The 26002-nt window shown below is 40.3% G+C and overlaps 2 protein-coding genes and 1 long non-coding RNA gene across 4 annotated transcripts in view; 1 reads left to right on the top strand and 2 right to left on the bottom strand.

Moving 5' to 3' along the window:
- LOC134647428 (uncharacterized) overlaps positions 1–26002 on the bottom strand; it is a 150255-nt gene that overhangs the window by 106249 nt on the left and 18004 nt on the right. The window lies entirely within an intron of this gene.
- On the top strand, positions 541–3040 carry LOC134647683 (uncharacterized). Its single transcript, XM_063502037.1, has 4 exons — positions 541–795; positions 976–1066; positions 1582–1821; positions 2806–3040. The coding sequence occupies exons 1-4, from the start codon at positions 607–609 to the stop codon at positions 2847–2849; spliced, it is 564 nt and encodes a 187-aa protein (XP_063358107.1). The 5' UTR covers positions 541–606; the 3' UTR covers positions 2850–3040.
- On the bottom strand, positions 6562–24738 carry LOC134647379 (BOS complex subunit NOMO3). Of its 2 annotated transcripts, none has more exons than XR_010096825.1 (19): positions 24557–24738; positions 24003–24389; positions 23397–23556; positions 22562–22810; positions 22059–22224; positions 21267–21428; positions 20450–20531; positions 19854–20044; positions 19369–19547; positions 18111–18284; positions 16628–16810; positions 15688–15871; positions 13325–13527; positions 12260–12450; positions 10377–10517; positions 9931–10036; positions 9128–9507; positions 7547–7707; positions 6562–6799 (listed from the first exon to the last, which is right to left on the bottom strand). XR_010096825.1 is itself a non-coding variant. In XM_063501724.1 (19 exons), exons 1-19 carry the CDS (start codon positions 24700–24702, stop codon positions 6563–6565), a joined length of 3507 nt encoding a protein of 1168 aa, XP_063357794.1. In that variant the 5' UTR covers positions 24703–24738; the 3' UTR covers position 6562. The 2 variants fall into 2 exon arrangements, 1 of the variants encoding a protein (XP_063357794.1); XM_063501724.1 differs by having other exon boundaries at positions 9303–9507.

The following is a 26002-nucleotide window of genomic DNA, read 5'->3' as shown; positions in this document are numbered from 1 at the left end:
TTACTTACTTTCTTTTTAATATTTATCAAGCAGAAACGTCTGCGAACGATGCTATGAAGCTTAGAATAAAATTAAAAGTGGAAAAACAATGGTATCCACGATTCCGGGCATGCTTGGCTGTACCGCTCAATGCTTTTGCTTAGCAAGATACGACCTGCGGTCTCAGCATGGTTCCATTTTTATCGACTATAACTATGCCCGTCACTTTCGCACTTACATACTTGTTAGAACGTGACAGGCATGGTGACAAATGATAAAAATGCGACCGTGCTACTAGGGCTGAACTCACGGCTCCTTAAGTAAGCCCCAACCAACCCCATTTTAAAACTTTTGAATGGCTGTGAACTGCTTGACAACGCCATCTATCGAAAAGTGTTTAAATCATGGATACAAACTTTTTTATAAGTAGATAAAAGTCTTCAAAGTTCGACGCTGATATATAAAGAAATGGAAAAAAAATAAACATAATACATGTCACAACCATATAATTCATTTTATTGTTTGTTGCATAAATAAATTGAATTAATTTAGTGCGACATAGACAACCTTACTCAACTGCGCCATAGACTATAGAAAGAAAGCCGTCAATGTCAAAACTGACATTCAATGATACCCGACCGCGCAAATTACGGATTTCGTATCGATTTTCACTGCCGTAAATATTACAACTTGAGCTGTTATAGCATTCCAAGTTCCTTTACTACCCTCGCCTCGATGTCAACACAATCGAAAACAAAAGCCATGCCTCTATTAGACTTGAAAATGTACGTGCGAGTGGTAGCAGCGGTGTTCTCTGTAAGTTTAATTGTATTTGTTTTGGTATATTTACTGTTTATTGTGTCTGAGTTTGCGTAAGGTTGTTGACTTACGAATGAAGAACATAATTAGCTTAAACGGTGGCTGTGATTATGGTCCTCGAAGCGAGAACAAGGGTCGCTTTGATTGCGTATGTTTATTTAATTTATTTGATTGCAGATTTCGTCTTCGACCGCGTTTGTGATGGCTCTGCTTCGTTTATTGAAGCCAGAATTATTCTATTTGGAGCCACTATTCAGTAGCGATTTGGGTTCGTATCCTCCGTTTAAAGTAGCGTACAGTTCCGTATATGCTGCGTAACCTTTCATTGGCCTTATTGTATTCAAAATTCCTCTATTTAAGCTAACATTGTTAAACGGATAATCGGGTCGTAATTAGTTCACTAATTACTTGTTTAGGTCATAAACTGCTTACCTTGGTTGGTCTTGATTTTTTGAGACTGTTAGAATACAATGTCATGTTTTTATTTTATTTGATACAAAACCATGGAAGTTTTTACAAAAAAGTAAAAATTTGAAAAAAGGTCTTCCGAAAATTCGCAAGTTCGAGTCTTGCCCAAAGCTAAGGTTTTTATTTTTCCATTTTTACTTTAATATAAATATTGGTAGTACCGCTTGCAGACATATCTGCTTGATAAAAGCAATGGAACATCAGAACAAATATTGACTTCATGTAGCATTAAACAAATTATTGAAACTGCAGTTTAAAAAGTTACACTTAAAGAATGCTCCTCATTGGATATACTTCTAACATATATTTTTTTAGGAGTTCACTATTTCATCACCAGCCTAATGATTGTGACAAGCGCCATAGGCTTCCTGAACAGCTGTATCGTCATGAACCGGAGCACAGCACTCAACACCGGTCGGAACATTACGACGTGGTTGCTGCTGGATTCACTGTTCGAGACCAGCCGGGTGGTGTATGTTTTTGTGGCCGAGGTAGTACTGAAAGGGAAGGGTCCGATACAGTTGTATGATTTGCTGATCAGCGCTGCGCAATATTGTAAGTACCATATATTAACTTATGTGTAAAAACGCTAAAAAATATAACAATAAAAGAGATTTCTAATAACAATTTACAGGGGTGGCCCATTATTATTTATTGCACCCAAAGTACAGGCTTTGCTTAGTTTGGGGCTAGGTTGATCTGTGTAAGATGTCCCCCTTTTTTTTTTATGTAATAGTCAGCAAACGAGCAGACGAGCCGCCTGATGGCCCTAATATTTATTTATTTATTAACAGACTTTCTTTAAGTAATATCACAATGCAATAACATAATTAACTGCCTTTTAGCCCAGTCAGTAGTGACCAGAGCTCGGCGGGGTGAGCTATTTACCTTATAATTTGACAAGTCTTACGTCATATTATAAAGAAAATAGCTCCCCCCCGCCGAGCTCTGGTAGTGACCCTGCCTATTTAACAGGAGGTCCGGTTTGAATCCAGGTAAGGGCATTTATTTGTGTGATTTTCACAAATATTTGTTCTTGAGTTATGGATATTTCTATTTATCTGAGTATGTATATTATCACCTGGTACCCAATACCCATAGTACAAGCTTTTAGCCGTTTTTACATATAAAACGCTCACGCCCCGCCCGGAAAACGCGCCTGTGTGACGAAGCCTTTAGTTTGGGGCTAGGTTGATATGTCTTCTTCTTCTTCTATCTAGCGTTATCCCGGCCTTTGCCAGGGTCCGCTTTCCTACTTGCTTTCCTCCACTTTGCGCGATCCTGGGCGTCGTCTCGTGTGAGCCCGTTCACGCTCATATCTGCTTTCACGACATCGAGCCATCGCTTTTTTGGTCTGCCCTTGGGTCGGGGGCCGTCAAGGGCTAGTTTAAGGCATATGTTTCCTACGTAGTCAGCTGGCCTGCGACAAACGTGGCCGAACCACCGGAGGCGACATTCTTGGAGCTTCTCCGCTAGGTTGATATGTGTCCCCAAATATTTATTTTGTTTATTTATTCACTAAAATGTTTTTCTTTCCAGTGTTGGATAGCTTCCTCTACTGCCAAATGATACTCAGACACTAGTGCACGCGGAAAAATCGTAGTTTTAAATTATTTCATATATAGCACTATATAGATCCAAGATTTATAGCATTTAGTCAAAATCTTCCAAAGAATAATCTAGGCTAAACATAGTTTGTTATTTTCTCAAAATTATGATCTTGATAGTGTAAAATATGCATTTTTCTAGAAGGAAGATACTGGATATTGAAGAAAATTTGATTTGTGAGCTATTGAAGTGATTGTCAAAAAAGTTTGCAGGTACAGTTAGACCAAGCTAACTATGCATTGCATTTGCAAAAATTAAGTGTGGAATGTCATCATTGATGTCAGATATCTATGGACACTATCACACTTTGTTCTGTTCAAAGTCAGTGCAAAGTTATTTTTTATAGGTACAGTCAGCAGCAATAGTTGCTAAGCGGGCCAGGTGTTCAAAATGATCTTGACGCGACTTTATTGTTAAGAGAATAAGAGGGCGTCAAGGTAATTTTGAACACCTCGCCCGCTTAGCTTATAGTTCCTGACTGACTTCTGCTGCTGACTGTACCAGGACCACGATTTAAGAATTTCTGTGTTGTACGTGTCACCTATATAAGGCTGCCTTTCCACTGATCCGGAGATGAGAGAGACGTGCGCAAAAGCAACCAATAGCATTATCATCTCCGCTTTGGAAAGGCAGCCTAATTGTGTCGTATATTTTAAACCATCTCAAAATGGTAATATAATCAAATCCATTCCTGTGTTGCATTAATTTTGAGCTTATTATAGTGATAGTGACATATTGAAAGCAGGGATAGTTCAATATTATATGCCTATATGCCATATGTTATTTTACCTTTGAAGGAATCAGAAGGCAAAGCACTTGATAAAGGTATAGGAAAGACAAATTAAGTAGAATCTGATTCTCATTATAAAACAGGCCTACGCAAAGATGTGTGTATAGACGTGCACGTGCGCGCTGTAACATACATATGCTTACGAGAGATGGCACACCGCTTGTGTGATACGTGCGTGCACGGCTCCAACATTTTGCCGCACGCGCACGTGCACATCTACGCACACACAGCCGGTGAGCTCTGGCCTTTAATCATATTCATATTGTGTTGGTAACTTTAGTATGTTTTTATTGTTGAAGTAAGTATTAATGGTATGTTAGTAGGAGTGCTAGACGCTGAAAAGGAGCGTCAAAATATGATATCTTTATCATATTTGTTTTATTTTTAAGAAAATTATTATTATAGTGAATACTCATCATTTAAGTGAGATAAAAATATTCTTTAAAAAACAAAACATTCCAACTGTAGATAAATAAATACTAGATTATTTTAAAATTTGATTGACTGGATATATCAGTTTAAAAAGAATCCTTTTTAATGTAAAATATCTTATAATGCTTAAAACTTTTACACTCACATCTATTTTTTCATAAGAACTTAGCAAAAAAATGTACCTATACCTACTATGAGTATTATTTTACTAGTTATTATAAGTAACTGATGTAGTGCATTCTGTGCATTTATGTACTTCAAAATAGGCCATACACAGATTTGGTTCTATTTTTATTTTAGTTCTCTTTTCCCAAAAGTAAAAGACATTATTGGTGTAACCAGAGTCCTCAACTTTCGGCAACAGAAGACATTTGTTTTTTACATTGTGTGTAGACGTGCACGTGCGCGTGCGTTGTATTATATAGAGGCTTATGAGAGACGGCATACCGTGTGTTGCGTTGCGTGACCTGTGCGTGCACGGCTCCAACATTTCAGCGCACGCGCGGTTGCACGCCTACGCATACGCAGCGTTCTCTGGCCGTTTTTATTCCCACCGATATCACAAAGTTTTAATATATCATTGGACATAGAAATCTTGTCAAAATTCTAGTCAAAATTGTTTGGTGCTCTAGATTCAGTGTCCGTTCGATTGTTATATTGTTTTAAGCGTATCTAAATTGCCTGTATGTTCTGTAAATAGGCGAAGGCAGGATTGTTACTGAGGAACAATAAACGTTATACATCTCACTGGTGTTTTTGTGTATGAAAAAAATCCTGCATGAAATTAGCAACAATATTTTCATGAAACTCAGATATTAAATATATTAAAATGGGTCACTCACGCATTTTTAAGTCGAAGATTGCTCGTGGTCGCGCAGAGCTGCAGCCCGCGTTAGCCCGCCAACGCGTGCTCCCGTTGAAGCTCCTCGTTATGGAGCGAGGGAAACATGTCGAGCAATGTTAGACTTAAAACGAGTAATTAGTTTTTATTATCGTAGTAATTTATTTATAAATTTGTGGTTTTCCATTAGAGAAGGGTCCTTAACTCCTTATACTTCATGTCCACAAGGACCCTTTTCTGATTAAAAGGCCCTTATGCATAAATAAATAACCACATTTTTATTTTTAGGAACAATAAAACTTCGTTTATTAGAACTGTCCATTTTATTTGACATTATTAAAAATAAAAACACCACCCGAACATAAATGCATCTACATAAATTATAAATTAAATCAACATTAACCCTTAAAATTGTTCAATTCATTCGTTCACCATTTGAAGTTTTAAATAAATTACTATTTGAGAAAGTACATATAAAACGTTCAAGTCCTTCATTCAATTTAATACTAGCTTATATTTATAAGATTTAAAAACGTAATACCACACGGTATTTAGTAACGGAAAAACTACAACATTGTTTAAAAAGACGATTGTTTTTAATACCGATGTTACAGTATTACCTACGTCATTTCATTTCTCACTAAAGTGTAATTCTATGGAACTAGCTAACTATCATAGATGGTAGGATCCTAATAGATGTGGTATACGCGTGCGTCCGTGAGGGACACTATGATTGGTCGAACCTATTTGTGCCCACCATAATCCATATCTACTAATTTATGGTAGGGAATAAAAAAAAGCGAGACTGTGACAAGGACAAACAATAATAGCGCTTTCGCTGCTACTCCTACTGAAAGATACATAAAACTATCCCGTTCGGTCATTCCCCCCACCCCTCATGCCTGATCCAGTTAAAATACTAGATTCATGCTATGTAAACAAAAGTCACTAGTAAATTCATAATTCAGAGACAATTTCAATATGGCGGTTTGTTTATATAGTTACTATAGTTAGTAAGTTCCATAGAATGACACTTTACAATAGGGGGGGGGGGGGGGGTAGATTAGCATAAGATAGCTCACTGTTTCTTCTTCTCAGCAGCATTAACGCTACTAACAATCTGATCTATACTGGCATGATCAAGTACATCAGGCCTAGCTCTAGTAGGCCGAGTAGGCGCGGCCCGTTGACTCGCCAGGGCAGTAACTTGCGCCAGTACTCTATGTCTTCTAGTATATTTCACACATAACTTGAACCTACTGACTTACACTAGTAGGTAGAAATAATGACGTAGCTAAAAAAGGTCGCCATGTAAAGAAGCGATACGAAAAAAATTATGAAATAACTGAATGAGCTATGGGGTTGGCAACTGTCAAAGGTATAGATGGCGCCATCATAACTTGCCCCTTTTTCTATGAGATTTGGCTTAAAGGGTTGGCATTCAGGGCATTAAAAAAAAACAAAAATTTGACAGAATTCTAGGGATTGACAGGGCAAGCTATGATGGCGCCATCTGCTAAATACTTCGACCGGCCAACCCCATTACATGAGCTATGTCATTACTCCATTACAACAGAAAAGGGGGTAGAATTTAATCAGAGAAATATATAATTTATCAATAACGCTCACTGTTTTTTCTTTTTCCCAGCAGCATTAACACTACTAACAATCTGATCTATACTGGCATGATCAAGTACATCGGGCCTAGCTCTAGTAGGCCGAGTAGGCGCGGCCCGTTGACTCGCCAGGGCAGTGACTTGCGCCAGTAGACTGGCTCGTTGGTGGTAGGCGAGCGCTAGGAGGAGGAATAGGGGTACGACTAGGAGGGAGGTTTGGCGGAGTTCTTGTTCAGAGGATTTTACCTGAAAATAAGAAATATTTTATTTTAATGTGCTATAACTATAACCACCTAAAGGCTTCGTCACACAGGCGCCGGGCGGCGCGTGAGCGTGGCGCGCCGCTTTTGCATATAAAACATTCACGCGCCGCCCGGAAAACGCGCCTGTGTGACGAAGCCCCTACCTATAGGACTTAAGTTATATGAAATGTATATAATTTTCAATAGTAACAGAGTTGCATTTGTTTTGTTCCGTTCAATTTTCAAACAAAACAAAATCAACTGTGTTTCTTACACTGTAGATTCAAATTTCACTGACAATTCGCCACTTTGTGCTTTAATAGCTTTTCGGTTTTTTTAGGGTTCCGTACCTTAAAAGGAAAAAACGGAACCCTTATAGGATCACTCGTGCGTCTTTCTGTCTGTCTGTCCCCCCCCCCCCCCCCCCCCCGTTATCTCCGAAACTACAGGGTCTAAAATTTTGAAAAAAAAAACAAAATAGTTCTTTACCTATAGGTGACAGGAAAACCTATTAGAAATGTTCAGTCAAGCGTGAGTCGGACTTAATGTACGGAACCCTTGGGACGCGAGTCCAACTCGCACTTGGCCGGTTTTTTGATGATGTGCCACGTCATTAGTAAGTGCTATTATTACTAAATTTCAGCACTCGCCTCTTCTTATTTTTGCACAAAAAAAAACATTAATATTTCCGTTTCAATAGAACGAATTCTTTATGTAGGTACTTAAGAGATATAGGTAATATAAAACTCACTTTAGGCAAAAACTCGAAATCGAAATGCTTGAACTGTCCATCCGAGTTGAAGTAACCAACCACCTCCTCGTAGCTGTGCGTCGCTTTAGACAAAGTGGACTCTAACTGCACGATGTAAGTCTTATTATCGGCTGGCAAACGCGGCAGCACGTACATCAGACCTGGGAGTAAAAAGAAATGATATTGGGGTTATGGTACGAAAAAATTGAATTTTCCGCCAAAAGTCCGGACATCAGCCTGAAAATCCTGACATTTCCTGAACGATCATTTTTCCAACGAAAATTCTTCAACTCAAAGAAGTAAGATTGTAAGTGAAGAGTGTACATAAGGTTACACAAGGTTGTCAAGTCAGGCTCAGACATAAAACACCCTTTTCTTAACAAAAAAAAAATCATGAGGTCAAGCCTAAGTTGCGCCTGATACAGCAAAAAAATTCTCTTAGCAAAAAATAGAAAAAGAAGGTGTAAAATTATATATATTTTGTAAGATAGTGTATCTAGGCAAGAAATGGGTTCAAACAAAATAAAATACCTGGATTTAGAGTCTGGCTGTATCCGGCACTGTCGAGTTTGGTGGAGTATATAGGAGTATCCGGGGTAGACTCTAGTGCTAAAGTGAGACGACGGGTCTTATAATGGTCTATGTTGGGAGTGTAGACTAGCACATTGGCGTCCGTTAACTCTTGTGGTTGGATGTAAATAAATACCTGGGTTTAGAGTCTGACTGTATCCGGCACTGTCGAGTTTGGTGGAGTATATAGGAGTATCCAGAGTAGACTCTAGTGCTAAAGTGAGACGGCGGGTCTTATAATGGTCTATGTTGGGAGTGTAGACTAGCACATTGGTGTCCGTTAACTCTTGTGGTTGGATGTAAATAAATACCTGGGTTTAGAGTCTGACTGTATCCGGCACTGTCAAGTTTGGTGGAGTATATAGGAGTATCCGGGGTAGACTCTAGTGCTAAAGTGAGACGGCGGGTCTTATAATGGTCTATGTTGGGAGTGTAGACTAGCACATTGGTGTCCGTTAACTCTTGTGGTTGGATGTAAATAAATACCTGGGTTTAGAGTCTGACTGTATCCGGCACTGTCAAGTTTGGTGGAGTATATAGGAGTATCCGGGGTAGACTCTAGTGCTAAAGTGAGACGGAGGGTCTTATAATGGTCTATGTTGGGAGTGTAGACTAGCACATTGGTGTCCGTTAACTCTTGTGGTTGGATGTAAATAAATACCTGGGTTTAGAGTCTGGCTGTATCCGGCACTGTCGAGTTTGGTGGAGTATATAGGAGTATCCAGAGTAGACTCTAGTGCTAAAGTGAGACGGCGGGTCTTATAATGGTCTATGTTGGGAGTGTAGACTAGCACATTGGTGTCCGTTAACTCTTGTGGTTGGATGTAAATAAATACCTGGGTTTAGAGTCTGACTGTATCCGGCACTGTCAAGTTTGGTGGAGTATATAGGAGTATCCGGGGTAGACTCTAGTGCTAAAGTGAGACGGCGGGTCTTATAATGGTCTATGTTGGGAGTGTAGACTAGCACATTGGTGTCCGTTAACTCTTGTGGTTGGATGTAAATAAATACCTGGGTTTAGAGTCTGACTGTATCCGGCACTGTCAAGTTTGGTGGAGTATATAGGAGTGTCCGGAGTAGACTCTAGTGCTAAAGTGAGACGGCGGGTCTTATAATGGTCTATGTTGGGAGTGTAGACTAGCACATTGGTGTCCGTTAACTCTTGTGGTTGGATGTAAATAAATACCTGGGTTTAGAGTCTGACTGTATCCGGCACTGTCAAGTTTGGTGGAGTATATAGGAGTATCCGGGGTAGACTCTAGTGCTAAAGTGAGACGGAGGGTCTTATAATGGTCTATGTTGGGAGTGTAGACTAGCACATTGGTGTCCGTTATCTGCTGTGGTTGGATAGCGATGAGTTGGACGTCGGTGATGTCTTGGTTGTTTTTCACCTGGAATAATACATTGATTTAGTAAACAATAAATAAGTATTGGGCTAATAAATAAATTTGTGGAATAGGATAGCAACCTTTGCAATTTAAAACTCACTTTTTCTTTTAATGTTTGCATACCAAGAGGTGTAAAGTGCGAAAATATAACGTGTCAGCGATTTTGATAGCCGAATATCTGGTATCTAGTACGACGCCATATATTTTTGTGGTTACTGAATTCTAACATCTACTTCAGGTGTTATAGCCGTAACAGACTACCGCGACCTTGCGGTAGTCCGTTACGGCGTTTAAATTCGAAATATCATAATAAAATTCGTCTTATATTTTACAGATCTAAAACAATCAATGAATCTTCACGAAACGAACTGAAGAATTCTGCCCTAGCGAATTTGAATCTTATACCTAAGGCATTAAGATACTAACTTGTATGGAAGACGGCGCTTTGACTAGCTTCAGTCCAGCCAGCTCTGGTGTAGTCGAGTCCTTGAGTTGTAGCGTGTACACACAGCCGGGCAGTAGGCCGCGTATTCTGTACAAAAACATGCAATTAGGTAAATAACTTTTTATTGTAACTGTATACGTAAGAAAATCAAGATCTACGACGCCAAAGAATAAGCAAAATATTTCAAATCTTTTATTTACAAGTAGATTACAAAAGTTGCCAAACTTATTCGACTCATGCCACTAAAATTGAGTTTTGGCTTGCGTATTGCGTACCTATTCAAAAAACTTGGGAAAGAGAAAACTCAAGTAAAGTGATTCCAGTTGGGCTAATTGAGTCTCTTAATAATCCGCCATACATATAAAAATTGTAAAAACCCACACCGCCAAGAGACAGAAGACGGCCGACCTAGGGTAGTGTCAGTTACCTGAAGGCTCCATTAGCTTCAGTAGTGGCTTCTTCACTGGCACACTTTCCTGACGCCTTGGCTACCACAGTGGCCCCGGCCCAGCCCACACCGCCGAGAGACAGAAGATGGCCGACACACGACCATGCCACGCGGACCCCTCTGAAAAATAAAATTCATGCTTGTAGTAGGGTAAGTTGATACAGGGACAATAGTGCCACAGAGATAAAAAAGTAAACAATTTAACAAATGGCGGACTTAACGCCTTAAGACATTGTCTACCAGTCAACCATTGGGCTAAACGGAAATAGTTTGACTAGAGTTAGATACAAGTCGAGACTACTGTAATAATATACTTACATAAATATTCCTACATATACAGGCTGATTTTGTTATCACTGACCAAACTGGGTGGGACCAAACTGATGGTTGAATATGCAGGTCATACTGAACAACTGTTACTGTGGAGCCAACCCCGAAATCGCGATAAAGTAAGAGCTTTTCTATAGAAAACATTGACTCTAATTCACCGAAATGTATAAGACTTATTTGTGTTCGCGATTTCGTGGTTGGCCCCATAGTAAAAGTTGTTCAGTATACGACTTAGGGTCTTAGGTACATATATATGTGTCGCTTAACTTAAAACTCGGGTAAATTCATTCGACCCTCAGCAAATATCTACCCTATTACCTTTTCTTAATACCAAAATCTCATAATCTGACAGATGGATTCACCCGAGTTTAAAGCTAAGCGACTCATATTCACCCCTCAGAGTTTGGCCAGTGATATCAAAAGCACCCTGTATACCTAAAAATTACCTGAGTGTCAGCTTGTGTTCGCGCCCCTCCTGCACAGTAAGTATCTCATGCGGCGGACTGAACCTGTATTCTTTCATGAGAGGCTTGGCGTAGTACTCCGCCGGAGCTAGGGAGCTGAACCGAAGCGAGCCTGAGGCGCCAGAGACCACACCAGGCGGCCTAGCCAAGGTGACCATCGCTAGCGCTTCGCTATCTAATCGCTTTGGGTCTCTATCAGGGATGTTGCGAACATCCGCATCCGCATCCGCAACCGCGGAACTTCCGCATTATTTTCAACATCCGCATCCGCATTCGCATAAAATCGATGCGGAGCTTATGCGGATGCGGATGTCGAACAAGTCGGTACAGGAACGTCTTAGCGGCGGCGTAAGTGCTAGGTAATTTCGTTATTACCTATAACGAAATCGTCTAGATCCAGAAAAGTTGGCGAAGTTACTGTTTATTAAATATAACGCACCTATATTCTTGCTCAAATACTAAACATTTCGTTTTTTTTAGATAAAAAAATACTAAAAATGTAATATTTGACGTTTTCTAAGTACCTAATCTTGACATCCGCATCCGCATCCGCATCCGCGGATGTGAGCGTTTAAATATCCGCATCCGCATCCGCGGATGTCAAAAAATCTGCATCCGCAACATCCCTGGTCTCTATCACTCTTCCATATTAGTGTGACAGTGGCAGTGGCTTTCTTCGTAGCGTTAGCGATTGGCATGTCTACGGGGCCTGGTAGCTAGTTTATGAATATCTTAATAAATAATGTGTTATAGTTTGTAGCTTTCTAGTAGAGCCCGAAGGCTTATCCTATTGTCTATTGTTCAGTAAAACCGCACGTGCTACACCTGCAAAAAAGTGTCCTAATTATTCTATTTGGCACCTGAGCGCGGGCTAGTCCAACGCTCAAAAAACCAGTGTAGGTGCGCTCTCCGATACCGCGCCTTTGTTACGCATCTCGATGACACATTTTAGACTGGTTCTGTAGCGTTCGACTCGCCGGAACTCAGTAACCGAAACACCGATTTTTTATGGTGTGGCACGTGGCACGAGCGGTTTTAGTTAACAATAGACAATTTTTTTTTTTATACCTGAGTGTCAGCTTGTGTTCGCGCCCCTCCTGCACAGTAAGTATCTCATGCGGCGGACTGAATTTGTATTCCTTCATGAGAGGCTTGGCGTAGTACTCCGCCGGCGCTAGGGAGCTGAACCGAAGCGAACCTGAGGCACCAGAGACCAGGTTACGGCGGTACGAGCCGCCGCTTACGGAGACTAGGGCGCCCTGAAATATTATAGTTCAGTTAAGTGTTGTATAATGAATATTATAAAAAAAAAAACACTGATTTAAACTTTATATTATATTTAACATTATTTATTTTTATATTGAGTCTTCATCCAGACTATGAGGACAATGCCGTCCTAGAAACGTCGGAGGTAATTTTCAAAGTTAATTATATGCGATTAGGACTTAATTTTAATGAATACTATAGTTGAGGAGTGTCTTTTCAAAAGGGTTTATTTTTTCTGGGAATCTATTTCTAAATTGGACCTTAAGTTTTCTTGAGCAAGGTTCTCTCTAGAAGTACCGCTAAGAAAAAAATAAACCCTTTTGAAAAGACACTCCTCAGTTGTACGCGTCCAGGGGACTGTTTCAACAACCAACGCTCAGAAAAAGGCCGTTATTTTGAAAACTTGTTACAACAGAAATCCTTTTTTTATACTAAATCGATGGCAAACAAGCATACGGCCCGCCTGACGGTAAGCAGTCACCAATGTCAACGAATGAATGGGATAAAACATAAAGTTAAACATAAAGTTTAGGGTTATTGTATATTTAAAGCTTATTAAATTTTACAGCTTGTGCGCGCGCACATCCCCTGCGTCGTTAGGGCCCTCGAACACGTACGATTCCTTGGAGCACGTGATATCTAAAGTACTACTAGCAACTAGCAGTGCTTACTCGAGTCCAGGGGACCGTTACAATAATCAAGGCTCGGATAAACGGCCGCCATTTTGAAAACATGACCCTGTTACATACAACAGACTTCCTTTTTATAAAAATATCCTAAATAATGGTTTATGTTTTCAAAATGACCGGCGATCTTCCGAGCCTTGTTAATAACGTCAAGGTATTTATTTATTGTCTATTTGAATACCTGTAAAGGCTTCCCATCAGCGTCATCGACCAGTTCCACTATAATCTCGGCCAGCTTGTGCGCGCGCACATCCCCTGCGTCGTTAGGCCCGTCGAACACGTACGATTCCTTGGAGCAGGTGATGGTGTATTTTTTGCTCGCGTCCAGGGGACCGAAGCTGTATGTGCCGGTGGTCGTTGTGGTCTGGGTTAGCTCGAGGTCATCTGGACAGGGAGATTGGGTGTGAGTCGAACAGAAAAAAACCGGCCAAGTGCGAGTCGGACTCGCGCACGGAGGGTTCCGCACTATCAACAAAAAATAGAGCAAAACAAGCGAAAAAAACAAGCAAAAAAACGGTCACAAATCCAAGTACTGACCCCACCCGACGTTGCTTAACTTCGGTCAAAAATCACGTTTGTTGTATGGGAGCCCCACTTAAATCTTTATTTTATTCTGTTTTTAGGGTTCCGTAGCCAAATGGCAAAAAACGGAACCCTTATAGATTCCTCATGTCTGTCTGTCTGTCTGTCTGTCCGTCTGTCTGTCTGTCCGTCTGTCTGTCCGTCCGTATGTCACAGCCACTTTTCTCCGAAACTATAAGAACTATACTGTTGAAACTTGGTAAGTAGATGTATTCTGTGAACCGCATTAAGATTTTCACACAAAAATAGAAAAAAACAATTAATTTTTGGGGTTCCCCATACTTCGAACTGAAACTCAAAAATTTTTTTTTCATCGAACCCATACGTGTGGGGTATCTATGGATAGGTCTTCAAAAATGATATTGAGGTTCCTAATATCATTTTTTTCTAAACTGAATAGTTTGCGCGAGAGACACTTCCAAAGTGGTAAAATGTGTGTCCCCCCCCCCCCCTAACTTCTAAAATAAGAGAATGATAAAACTAAAAAAAATATATGATGTACATTACCATGTAAACTTCCACCGAAAATTGGTTTGAACGAGATCTAGCAAGTAGTTTTTTTTTAATACGTCATAAATCGCCTAAATACGGAACCCTTCATGGGCGAGTCCGACTCGCACTTGGCCGCTTTTTTAGTGTTTGTTGTTATAGCGGCAACAGAAATACATCATCTGTGAAAATTTCAACTGTCTAGCTATCACGGTTCGTGAGATACAGCCTGGTGACAGACGGACGGACGGACGGACGGACGGACGGACGGACAGCGAAGTCTTAGTAATAGGGTCCCGTTTTTACCCTTTGGGTACGGAACCCTAAAAATCACGTTTGTTGTATGGGAGCCCCACTTAAATCTTTATTTTATTCTGTTTTTATTAGTATTTGTTGTTATATTAGCGGCAACAGAAATACATCATCTGTGAAAATTTCAACTGTCTAGCTATCACGGTTCGTGAGCTACAGCCCGGTGACAGACGGACGGACGGACGGACAGCGGAGTCTTAGTAATAGGGTCCCGTTTTTGTACGGTTTTTGTCCCTTTGGGTACGGAACCCTAAAAAAAGATAGGCAGAGGAAGGCCGAGACGTGCGTTTTTGGACCAAGCCAAAGAGAAAATCAACGTAGTGGCGTATCAGGAGCTCAAAACAGTGGCAGAGAGAGGAACGGAATGGCGATTACTCCACCGACAAGAGCCAGGCTCTTAAAATTGTGATGACAATGTGTGGGGGGGGGAATGGTCAGACAGACGCACGAGTGAGCACGGTATAAGGGTTCCGTATTTTCCTTTTGAGGTACGGAACCCTAATGAATCAATCACAGTTATACTGATGTGCCAAAGGTGCAATAACAACAATCCTCATGAGAAAATTTTGGAAACTTCTAAAATGTTTGTATGGCAAACGAAATTTTCAGTTTCTAAAATGAAAGTTTTCTTGGTTCATTGTGCATTTTTCCGAGAACTTTTTCCACTTTTTTATATTCTACATCTATAGAAATAATTTTAAAAAAGTTATCTTAATATTCCAAAAATCTACAGAAACTACAGTATTATTTTTCTGAGCACATTTGGTTTAGTGAAAACTGTCTAGTGCAGTGCTGCCCCCGTAGACAAAATGCCAATCGCTAACGCTCCGTAGCGAACGAAACGCAACTGTCACTGTCACATTTATAAGGAAGAGTGAGAGAGACACAAAGCGATTCGATGGCGAAGCGCAAGCGATTGTCACCTTGGCTAGACCACCTGATCAGTTAGAGAAAACTTTAGCCAAATCACTACATAGTATAAAACAAAGTCGCTTCCCGCTGTCTGTCTGTCTGTATGCTTAGATCTTTAAAACTACGCAACGGATTTTGATACGGTTTTTTTTAAGAGATAGAGTGATTCAAGAGGAAGGTTTATGTGTTAATTTGTTAACCTGTGCGACGCCGGGACGGGTCGCTAGTATTAGAATATTACATACTAACCTGAGGTCAAAGTGACAGTAACCCCAGCAACAGGGGGTATGATACGACCAGCCAAAGACAGGCCCTTGACGGCGCGGATGGTCAACGCCTGTGGTTGACAGTCAGACGAACCGATCACCTGCTGAGGCTCAGACGGACTGAAGAGGAGAGTCGAGGACTCGGCTGATACTACTGCTACTTCGCCCTGAAAAAAGACTTGGTGAAACTAAGGACACACTATTAGGGGTCATTCATTAATTACATCACACATTTAGGGGGGGGGGGGGAAGAGTGACAAGAAAAAACTTTAACTTATTTAAATTATTGAATTCGCTGTACAGTTAAACAAGTTTTTGGAAGGATAATATTTTTAATATAATATTAATAATAGGTACTCGATTTCTAGATTTCGTTGAAAAAATGTGACGTGACACCAGGGGGGGAGGGTTTTGCCAAATCTCACCAAGTGTGTGGGGGGAGGGGTCAAAAAACCTAGAAATTCGTGTGATGTAATTAATGGATGACCCCTTGTAACGGTATCCGGACCCGTGCATAATTAATATCCGTGGATCCGGACGTACAGGTATACACGGACCCTAATTACCCGTTCCGAACGGACTAAAAATTCGGTTTCGTGTAACACGAGAACGGGGCCCCGGCGACGGGTACACGAAACCCGGACGCGACCGCGAGCCCTAGTTTTGACGAGTTTCAGATAATTGTATGTATGTGGGTGGATCAACTATTTCTTGTTGTTATTCTGTCCGGTCAGCCAAGAGACAATAGTAGCAAGTTTGTTAGAAGACATCGTACACCACCTTCTGACACGCTTGGTAGACAACGAAATGGTTTCTAAGTATCACAAAAAAGCGTGTTTGGTGCACAAAAAAGAGTGACCCAGGAGAACGTAACCATGGCAACGAGTGACAGGAAAAAGTTGATTCACTCATGTATATTTTACCTCTTTCATGAACAGTTCGTGTTCGAAGACATATCCACCTCCAGCCCTGGGTTGGGGTTTCAGAGGTCCGACGGCGCGAGGTCCGAGGCCATCAGCTCCGATCTTCAGCACCAGGTCTTTGACAGGTTCAGGGGAGGTCACGCGGAGGACCACCGAGTGGGCTACGGCGATGAAGATTATTGGCTGTGGACAAAAATGTGTGTTACATTACCACAATATTTACCTACTTATTTATGAACACACCCTCTATCAGTTTGATACAATACGGTATTTGACTGGATTTTGGGTTAAGCTTTGGATTCCTCCGAAAACGGTGCCGTCATATTACGGCTGCTATATAGCGTTGACTGACGTCACTAGAACGTTGTCTATGTAAACAAGATGGCGCGGTTTCCTAGACGGCGTTACGTTACGTTGATTGTCAACGTAACGTAAGATGACGGCCGTCATGACGGTGTCGATAGTTTCGTGAACGTTTTATTAGATAGCGGTGACGCCATTTTGAATAAATGACACGAGATTTGAATAAATGATTCCGTACTACGATTATTTTCCTCTTCTGATGATATTTCATCCTCCAAGTAAATTATAGATGATGAAGCAAATCTTGTCAGTAGGAAAAGGCGCGAAATTCAAATTTTCTATGGGATGTTATCCCATCGCACCTACATTTTTCAAATTTGCCGCTTTGACCTTGGTGGATGACGGTGTGTTATGACGCCGTGGTACTTTCCACATGTCGCCACCGTAAAGACGGCCGTCTTTTGCGGCCGCTATATGACGGCACCGTTTTCGGAGGAATCCAAAGCTTTAGGGTACAAGTACAACGCACAAGAGAAAGATTGTTAAACATTTCATAGAAGTGATTGGAAGTTTCTTTCAAGTGGTTTTCTTCCCCCGATTTGGGCAGATGCTCTACCGGAGCCAAAAAAAAGGTGCCCACTGATTATCACTTCGCCGGACGACATCAGCCTGTCAGTTGGAACAAAAAGTTGACAGTTCCGAACAACCGACAGGCCGATATCGTCCGGCGGACTGGTAATCAGGGGGCCCCTTAAGTTACATCTAGCTCGAGGAATATTAGGTGTAAACAAAATAGACGCACGCAGGACGCATTGCGGGACAACCCCTTGCCCTGATTAACGCGCAAAGTCAAAGTCAAAGTCAAAATATACTTTATTCATGTAGGCCTAGCAACAAGCACTTATGAATCGTAACATACTTATAAATTATCTTAAGCTAATTATCAGAGCAATTTATTGATGTTATTATTCCATAAGAATATTGGATTATTGTACAAATCAAATTAAACACAAATTAAATTAAATTAAGAATTTCACAAAAGGATCGTCAAACATGAAAAAAAAATTGTATAAAAAATACTAGTCCAGAATGTTTCTAGAATAAAATCTAAATGTCACATAAATAAATAAAAAAATAAAAAAAACGCGCACTTTATTGATCATTCGTCCCTACAACCCACCTGTTGGTGTTCAGCGGCGGTGTCGGCTTGGGCAGTGGGCGGGTTAAGCTGGTGGCAGCCGCGCGGCGTGAGCGTGTACCGGCGCGGCAGCCCGCGCCCCACGCAGTGCGAGCTCGCACCCGCCGGAAGGGTTAAAGTGCCCTTTTCTGAACCATCGTCGCTTATGTAATCCACCTGAAACAAACCATTGTTAAATTTGCACAGTACCGATTAAAACTACATTCTTCAGGCCCTTTAAAAATGTCGATTAAATTATATAATAAGTTACCTGAAGAAATTAAAAAAGAAGAAAAAGAAAATATTTTTGCAAATAAACTAAAACAAATGCTTATAACGAAAACCTATTATTCTGTGAATGAATTTTTAAACGACCAACTATAAAATGTCATCATTATATTTTTTGTACAATATCTAATAAGCGTATTACAGTTGTTACCTAGTGTAAAAAAAAACACATTAGTTTAAGTTAGCTTAAGTTACTTATAAGAATTGCCATGCCCTTACGGGGCTCATGTTTGAAACTTTTATTTCATAAGATGTTATGTACAACATGAAAGCAAATAAACTACTTGAATAGTTGTTAACACATTCAGTGCCGAAAACCCGACTATCAGGTATTTTATGATTTCGTTCCCAGGCCGGACGACCCGATAGTCGGGCTCGTGGTACTACAGCTTTATATGACGATTTTTTTGTGGCCCGGCGCGGATGTCTCGTTTGGCTGGGTGGCAATGAATATGTTAAATTGGCGGGAAAAAAATGGTTTATAGTAAATATTTCGTTTTTATGAGGAGTCGTCGCCCTAAGTCTGAATACATAAAAATAGTTGTCTCCTGTGATACATTATGTTGTGGACACTCTGGCCATCAAAATTATTAAATGTAACGCAGCTGCCACTTGCTCCAATTTTTGACTACATGTCGAGTCTGATCGACATGTGATGCAGGAGCCGTCTCTTGCGTTACCACAATATTGTGAACAGTCTCGGCCCAACACAGTATATTAGATGGTACTGGACTACTGACAACATAATATATGTTATTATATGCAAAATTATAATGTAACGCAGTGGACACATAACTCAATCTTATGGGAACTAATAGCACTCAACACATGTTTGTCCGGCACAATGACTGTCTCTTGCGTTACCACGATGTTGGGAGCGCTTTCTACCCAACACAGTCCATCGGATGGTACTAACATAACAGTATATCTAACTGTAGGAAAAAATACTAAATGTAACACAGTGGACACATACCTCAATCTTATGCGAACTAGTAGCCCTCAAAACATGTCCGGTCTGTACAAAGTCCGGGACTGTTGCTGTCTCCTGCGTTACCACGATGTTGTGAACGCTTTCGGCCCAGCAAAGTCTATCGGATGGTACTGATAACTCTACGCTACCGGGTAGTACGTCTTTGAAGGTGTATTTGCCATCTGAAACAAAGAAATCTCATTGATGTTACTTTTAGCCTACAGTCTCATTTCAAACATAGACAGAGAGAATCATACTATCTTTGTCTTACACTAGTACTAGCACCCAAAAGAAAAGGATGAGTATAGTTTTCCTGATTCTTACTGACTGACAATTTGGTTTGACCAACTATAGTCGGTAGTGACCGCGACCCTGCCTACGAATCAGGAGGTCCTAGTTTCGAATCCTGATAAAGGCATATGATTTCGGAGATGAAATGTCAAAATTTAATTCATTTTTTTGTTAGGAGTGGTAATAATGCAACAAACCTTTTGCAGTAGTAGTAAGAGGATTGCCCACAACGCTACCGTCCGGCGCTAACGTCCGAAGAGTCACAGGCAACTCCGAGGCGCCGGTCTGGCACCGGACCGTGCCGGATACGAGTGCTTTCAGTTGGGAGAACGCTATGTCTGATACGGATGAGTGCGCTACGGTGATTTTGTGTGATAGGGGGTAGTATCTGAAATAAATTGTGTCAAATGAGTTTCGGACGAGTTTTTGATGTTTCAAAGCAAAAGAGATCAAACTACGTTGAGAATGTGACGCCATCGGCGTAACTTTATAATTATTAGATATGCAAAAATTATATCTAATATTATGCTTTATATTTCACCGGCTCTTTTTTCTTAGAATATGGGCGACACAACTTTTAGACAGACACTATATAAATAATATACCTACTATTTCATGTTATTTTATGCGATTTGCTCTCTGATGGACCAAAAATTTTGACAAATAATTAATTCCAAATGTGATTACTTAGTAACTCCAGAGACATTTCTGGTAACGCCAGAGACGTGAAAAGTGTCTGTCTTAAAGTTCATTCGCCCATAAGCCAAATTAGTACAAATAATGTTGGACTTACTGCAATCCATCCCGTTGTTCCTGCTCGGAAACGTCGACTCTCGCCGTGTACACGCCAGGTGGCAGGAACGTGCACCATTTACCTGATAAACAATAATATAGTCTGTCAAGCAGGATATGTCAGTAGTAATGTAAAGCAAACTAAAGTATGGTATCCCTAGGAAACGAACCAAAAGCAGCAGTGTACATCGAACAACGATAAAATATAAACAAAACAGTTCCACAGATAAAGATATAAATGACACGCGATTTTCGAACAATTCAAACGTAGTGTTGCTAACCCGAGAACTTTCAAATTTGCCGCCTTTTTCTACTGACAAGATTTTTTAGACCAAATATATAATCAGCATATACAGGGTGCTTCCTGTAACAGGAGCAATAAATTAAACTGTAGGCTGTACTCCTCAAACTGACCAACATTTGTTCAGCAACTTTTGAAAATAACTCCTCTTTTGATTTTTATTACACTTTAAAGTTTATTCTAAGACGCAATGTATTGCAAATTTTGTTATGTTTAAAGCGTGACAAGCAACGTCAAACACACTGATGTCAGCGTACATTGAAGGCAATATTTATTTTGTATGAAAAAGAGGAAGCCTAAAGAATTCATAATTTTTAAAAGTTGCTGAACAAATGTTGGTCAGTTTAAGGAGTACAGCCTTTAGTTTAATTTATTGCTCTACAGGAAGCACCCTGTATGCATATGTAAGGTTAAGGTAGAAGGCAGCACATAAGCTACCTTTTTATCGGTGCGAAGACTGCCAACTGAAAACAAAATATTTGGTGACTTAAATATGTGTTTAGAGTTATAAACCCACCTTGGTCGTCAACGGGTATCCGGCTATCGCGAACGACCACATGTCGTGCGGCGGGCGGAGTGACAGTGCCGCACACGCGCCAGCGCGTCACGCGCGCTTCAGGGATGCGGACCGAGCCGGTTGGGGTTATGGTTAGCTGGATATCATCGAACTGGGCTTGGTCTGTGGACAAAATGTACACTTTAAATAAAAAATCAAGCAAGATAACCTTGAGAGCCAAAGACGTCAACTGCCGCGCGAGGCTACAGCTCAATAACAACCTTCGTGCATTCCGATTAGGTTCACGTTCGCGCACACGACAGGTTTCGCGTTCAAAGGGTTAATCAAATAATTCTGGAATAGGGAAATAGGGATTGTCGGCCCAGTAGTTACATGACGTGCGGCGAGAAGCTACGTTGCCGGTGTAGGCCGGCAATGTTGTATGAAAATCCATTGCCGGCGCATCTCACTAAAGCGACCGCAAGATGAGGTTTCGCAACCCTCTATCACGAAATTAACGACAATATTTCTGCGCATGTTTGAGAAAAACCGGCCCAGTGCGAGTCAGTCTCGCGTTCCAAGGGTCCATTAAGCCCGACGCTTGACTGCACATTTCTAATAGGTTTTCCTGTCATCTATAGGTAAAGAACTATTTTGTGTATTTTTTTGTAGACCCAGTAGTTTCGGAGATAAAGGGGGGGGGGATCAGACAGACAGACGCACGAGTGATCCTATAAGGGTTCCGTTTTTTCCCCTTTTGAGGTACGGAACCCTAAAATTAACAAGAGACAAGATAAGATAAGAGACATTTACCATGTTCCACGCTGATCGTGTAAGTCCCACTTTGCAGAGATGGCAAGGTATATTTTCCAGTGCCGTCCGTCTTTCCGACCGCTTTGCCATCCAACGACACGCGTGCGTTGGGTAAACCAGCACCAGCGGTGGACACTACTGACGACATTACTGTGAAACCGGTCACCTGAAAAAAAAGTACAATGTAAATATTGGGATAATATCTGGATTATAAAAATAAAGCATATGGGTGAATCAATTTTTTTTTGTCACTCGTTGCCATGGTTACGTTCTCCTGGGTCACTCTTTAAAACCTGATTTTTAGGCATTTAAATTCACCAAACACGCTTTTTTGTGATACTTATAAACCCTTTCCATTAAGGGTCGTCTACCAAACGTGTCAGAAGAAGGTGGTGTACAATGTCTTCTAACCAACTATGCGACTATTGTCTCTTGGCTGACTGGACATAATAACAACAAGAAATAGTTGATCCACCCTTATGCAAATATTTAGAATGACTAACCTCAAAAGCATTCTTAATATACAAGCTATCATGTAACACAGTGAACGGCACACTCTCCGGCTTCACATTATAGCTAACAGTCGCCTGTCCCGGGTTCTTGGCCAGCGCCAGCAACTTGTATTCACCCGCTGGCACCAAACCGAATGTGAACTCCCCGTTGTTGTCCGTTACAGAGTGGCAGATTGGGGAACCGGGGACACCCTGCAGGAGGGCCGTCTTGCAGCCTTCCACGCGAAGTTTGGGGCTTTCCTGATGGTGAAAATAATGTTTTTACTGTAAAAAATCAGTTTCAAAGTGGTATATGGTGACTATAATGTGAAATATTGCATGTTATGTTCCAATTTTTGAATTCCATCTCTAATGGTTGTGGTGATAATATACCCTACAAGGTGATGTCTAATATAATTTCACATTTATATACAATCTTAAGACACTCTCTGTTACTCTGTGTTCGCAAATTCGACATCCTAAATAGGTATATAAAGAGACTAGGAACTACATGCACAAAACACACAAAATGCTTTAAACTCTCGCGTTTTGTACACATGTTTAATTACACAAACGGATATAGTTTAATTGTTTGTTGTCTTTCCGTGACCACCACAGCTGGTGCAACTCAGCTGAACCGAATTTAAGGTAAAAACAATGAAACCAATGAAACTATCTCGCCGGTAGAGCGACTAGAGCGACGTTTGTGTAATTAAATATGTATACAAAATGCTTCCTAATTTTTGGTGATCAATAAAAAAACTGTTCACAAATCACTTAAGGGATCCCTAGTCCTGCAAATCAGATAAATGCGTTTTTTATTATATTGTATTTAGTAAAATCTCACCTCTTTAGAATACAGCAGCACATAGAGCCCAGTAATAGCGTTGCCGTTAGAAGTGACAGAGCCCTTCACATCGTAACCTTTGACGGCCAGCACTCCTGTCGGCAGGGCTGTGTTGCCTTCCTTCACTTGGACTACTGCTGAAGATGGCTCTAGCTTCCATCTACAAGTTTTTAAATACAATTTAGTTGGGTAAGACCTTTGCATCAACTATTTAGTTGATGAACATTATAAGGACAAAAAGAGAATTCAACGTGTTTGAGGACTTTTTTAAGTGTAAAATATGGCTACTTCATTAAAACATGATTTTTGACTTTATAAAACATAATATTATGGTATGGTCAAGGTATGGTATATAGATAACCAAATGAATTCAGTAATTAACCAGAAATGATTCCAAATTTGATATAAGATGATAATTGATCTCATGACATGGTGCTTGTTCACATCACCATATTTGCACATGATAGATAAATATTATTTGGCACACGGCTATGCATTTAGTTTATTTTTCTAAACTAATAATTAAAATTTGCACAAGATAAATTAATTAGGGTTAAAAGAAACTACATACTTGTTTAAAATACTTTAAAATTTAAAGTGCTTTACCTTGGATGAGATGCCTTCACAGTGTATTTCCCAGGAATCACCGGAGTAAAGTGGAACTCCCCACCCGCAGAGGTCACCGTGTTCCTCACTTCACCATTATCATTAACCAGCTGCACCGCTATACCCGCAGGCCCTTGCTTCTGCCCTGCCGTGATCACTAGACCAGTAATACCAAAACCGTTAAACGAAAAGTTTACATCCTGGCCGGTAGAACACTGGTCCGTAACACCATCAACGTTTAAGTTTACTTCTGAGGGCTCGAAGCTCCAGCCTGGTGGAGGGTGGACCTTTAACACGTATTCGCCCTTTTCGTAGAGCGGGAGAAAATAGTACCCGTTGTTTGGGGCGCATTCTGTCTTCTCTTTTAGACTACCTTCTTTGGTATACCTATGAGAAAACAATAAGTTTCAATATGATTTATGAATGGATATCAGTTACAAAAATTGTAAAGCGCTTAAACATTGCTTATTTGCGTTATATTTCTGCGTATTAACGTTTTAAAATGTCTAATTGGATTAAATTGAGTAAGAAAACTAAGTGTGAGGTTAACTTACAATCCGATTTCGATTTTAGAGAAATCCAAATTAACGTGACTTTTCACAAATCCACCACATCCTAATATATCGTTACCGTAACATTTTATAAGTAAAGGTATAAAATAAAATAAGGAAATAATTCTTAAACCTAGTAAAGTTCCCATTTTCGCTTATATACCACAGCTAAGCGTAAACTGATAAGAAACTAACTGACACACTGTTGACTGACACATCAACAAAAAAGTCATGTCAGGATCTCAGGATTGCGATTTCTGCGATTGGTAGTAAGTTATTTTATTCAGACGAATAAATAGTCTGTCAAGCCATTTCCGTTAGTAAGGGCCCTCCTCACTCGTGCGCGAATCGCGGCTTCATCCGCGATTCACGTACATAGTCTGGAGGGGGCTGTAGAAAAATAGGAAAATTTCAAAATGTATGCAGTGCACGTCTGCACGAAGGGTAATCGTCCCATAGAAAATTTGAATTTCGCACCTTTTTCTACTGACAAAGTTGTTTGACCGGCTATATCTAACTATCTTTAGTTGTATCCTCCAAGATCAAAAACGTATCTTTGTACATTTTAAGATTTATTTCTAATCCCGTACTTTTATTTGTCATTTAAAGGGTCGTGCACACACCTTTAAAACCCTACCTACCTTATGCCGGCTACACACGTAACTATAAATCGTAGCGATTAAACTGTGCAGTCCGACTGTGCAGATAAATCGAACGTTCCTAGTGCCTCCACACGCCTCCGATATCGGCGTCGATCGTCAGTTCTCCGCAAGCCAAACTTAAACTAACTGACGTGGGCTTATGTAATATTTTGTTGTTTAAACCTACATCTAAGCAGACTATTAAATTGTACCACTTAATAATCAAATTGTTAAATTGTAGACAATAACCATATGTAACTATTATGAGGCCGGCATCATCGCTCAGCGACGAAGGCCTTTTTTTCCTAAATAAAGATTAAAAAAAAAAAAAAAAGTATATATTCCATTATTTAAATTCATAGATGGTAGTATTTCTATAGATGTGGCCTACCGCGTGCCCCCGTAAGGGATAGACATAGATGACGTCACAAACCCGGGGATACCATATAGGTAAAAATTACCCCAATATTATCAAATATTGGGGTAATTTTAATCACGTTCGCGAGTTGTTCGCCTACGTAAGACGCAGCGATAAATAAAATATCAATGGGCCAATTTTCTTTTTTTTTTAATTTATTTAGAAAACAAACAGCCTTTTACAAATAAGTCTTACAAAAATTACTAAAAATAGGCCTAAAGTTTCATACGTTACTAAGTTGACTATTACAATGAAAAGTAAATAGGTTACTTAATTATAAATTACCCGTAGGTATAGTTCTGAGTACAACACGCAAATAAAGTAAGAAAACAATGCAAAATATTCACTTGAAACGATTTTTCAATTACTAGTAAACAAAATATCTTTGAT

Source organism: Cydia amplana, chromosome 4 (assembly GCF_948474715.1).
Source record: "Cydia amplana chromosome 4, ilCydAmpl1.1, whole genome shotgun sequence".
Lineage (NCBI taxonomy): Eukaryota > Metazoa > Arthropoda > Insecta > Lepidoptera > Tortricidae > Cydia > Cydia amplana.
This window is presented reverse-complemented; position numbering and strand designations above follow the sequence as displayed.

Excerpts from the sequence above, each read along its gene's own strand:
- LOC134647683 (XM_063502037.1), top strand. The coding sequence starts at position 607 with ATGATACCCGACCGCGCAAATTACGGATTTCGTATCGATTTTCACTGC. Across the intron at positions 1,067-1,581 it reads ACTATTCAGTAGCGATTTGG|GAGTTCACTATTTCATCACC; the intron begins GTTCGTATCCTC and ends ATATTTTTTTAG. Across the intron at positions 1,822-2,805 it reads GATCAGCGCTGCGCAATATT|TGTTGGATAGCTTCCTCTAC; the intron begins GTAAGTACCATA and ends TTTTCTTTCCAG.
- LOC134647379 (XM_063501724.1), bottom strand. The coding sequence starts at position 24,702 with ATGGGAACTTTACTAGGTTTAAGAATTATTTCCTTATTTTATTTTATA. Across the intron at positions 22,811-23,396 it reads TGCTGCTGTATTCTAAAGAG|GAAAGCCCCAAACTTCGCGT; the intron begins GTGAGATTTTAC and ends TTTCACCATCAG. Across the intron at positions 16,811-18,110 it reads CCGCCGCTGAACACCAACAG|CCAATAATCTTCATCGCCGT; the intron begins GTGGGTTGTAGG and ends TTTTGTCCACAG.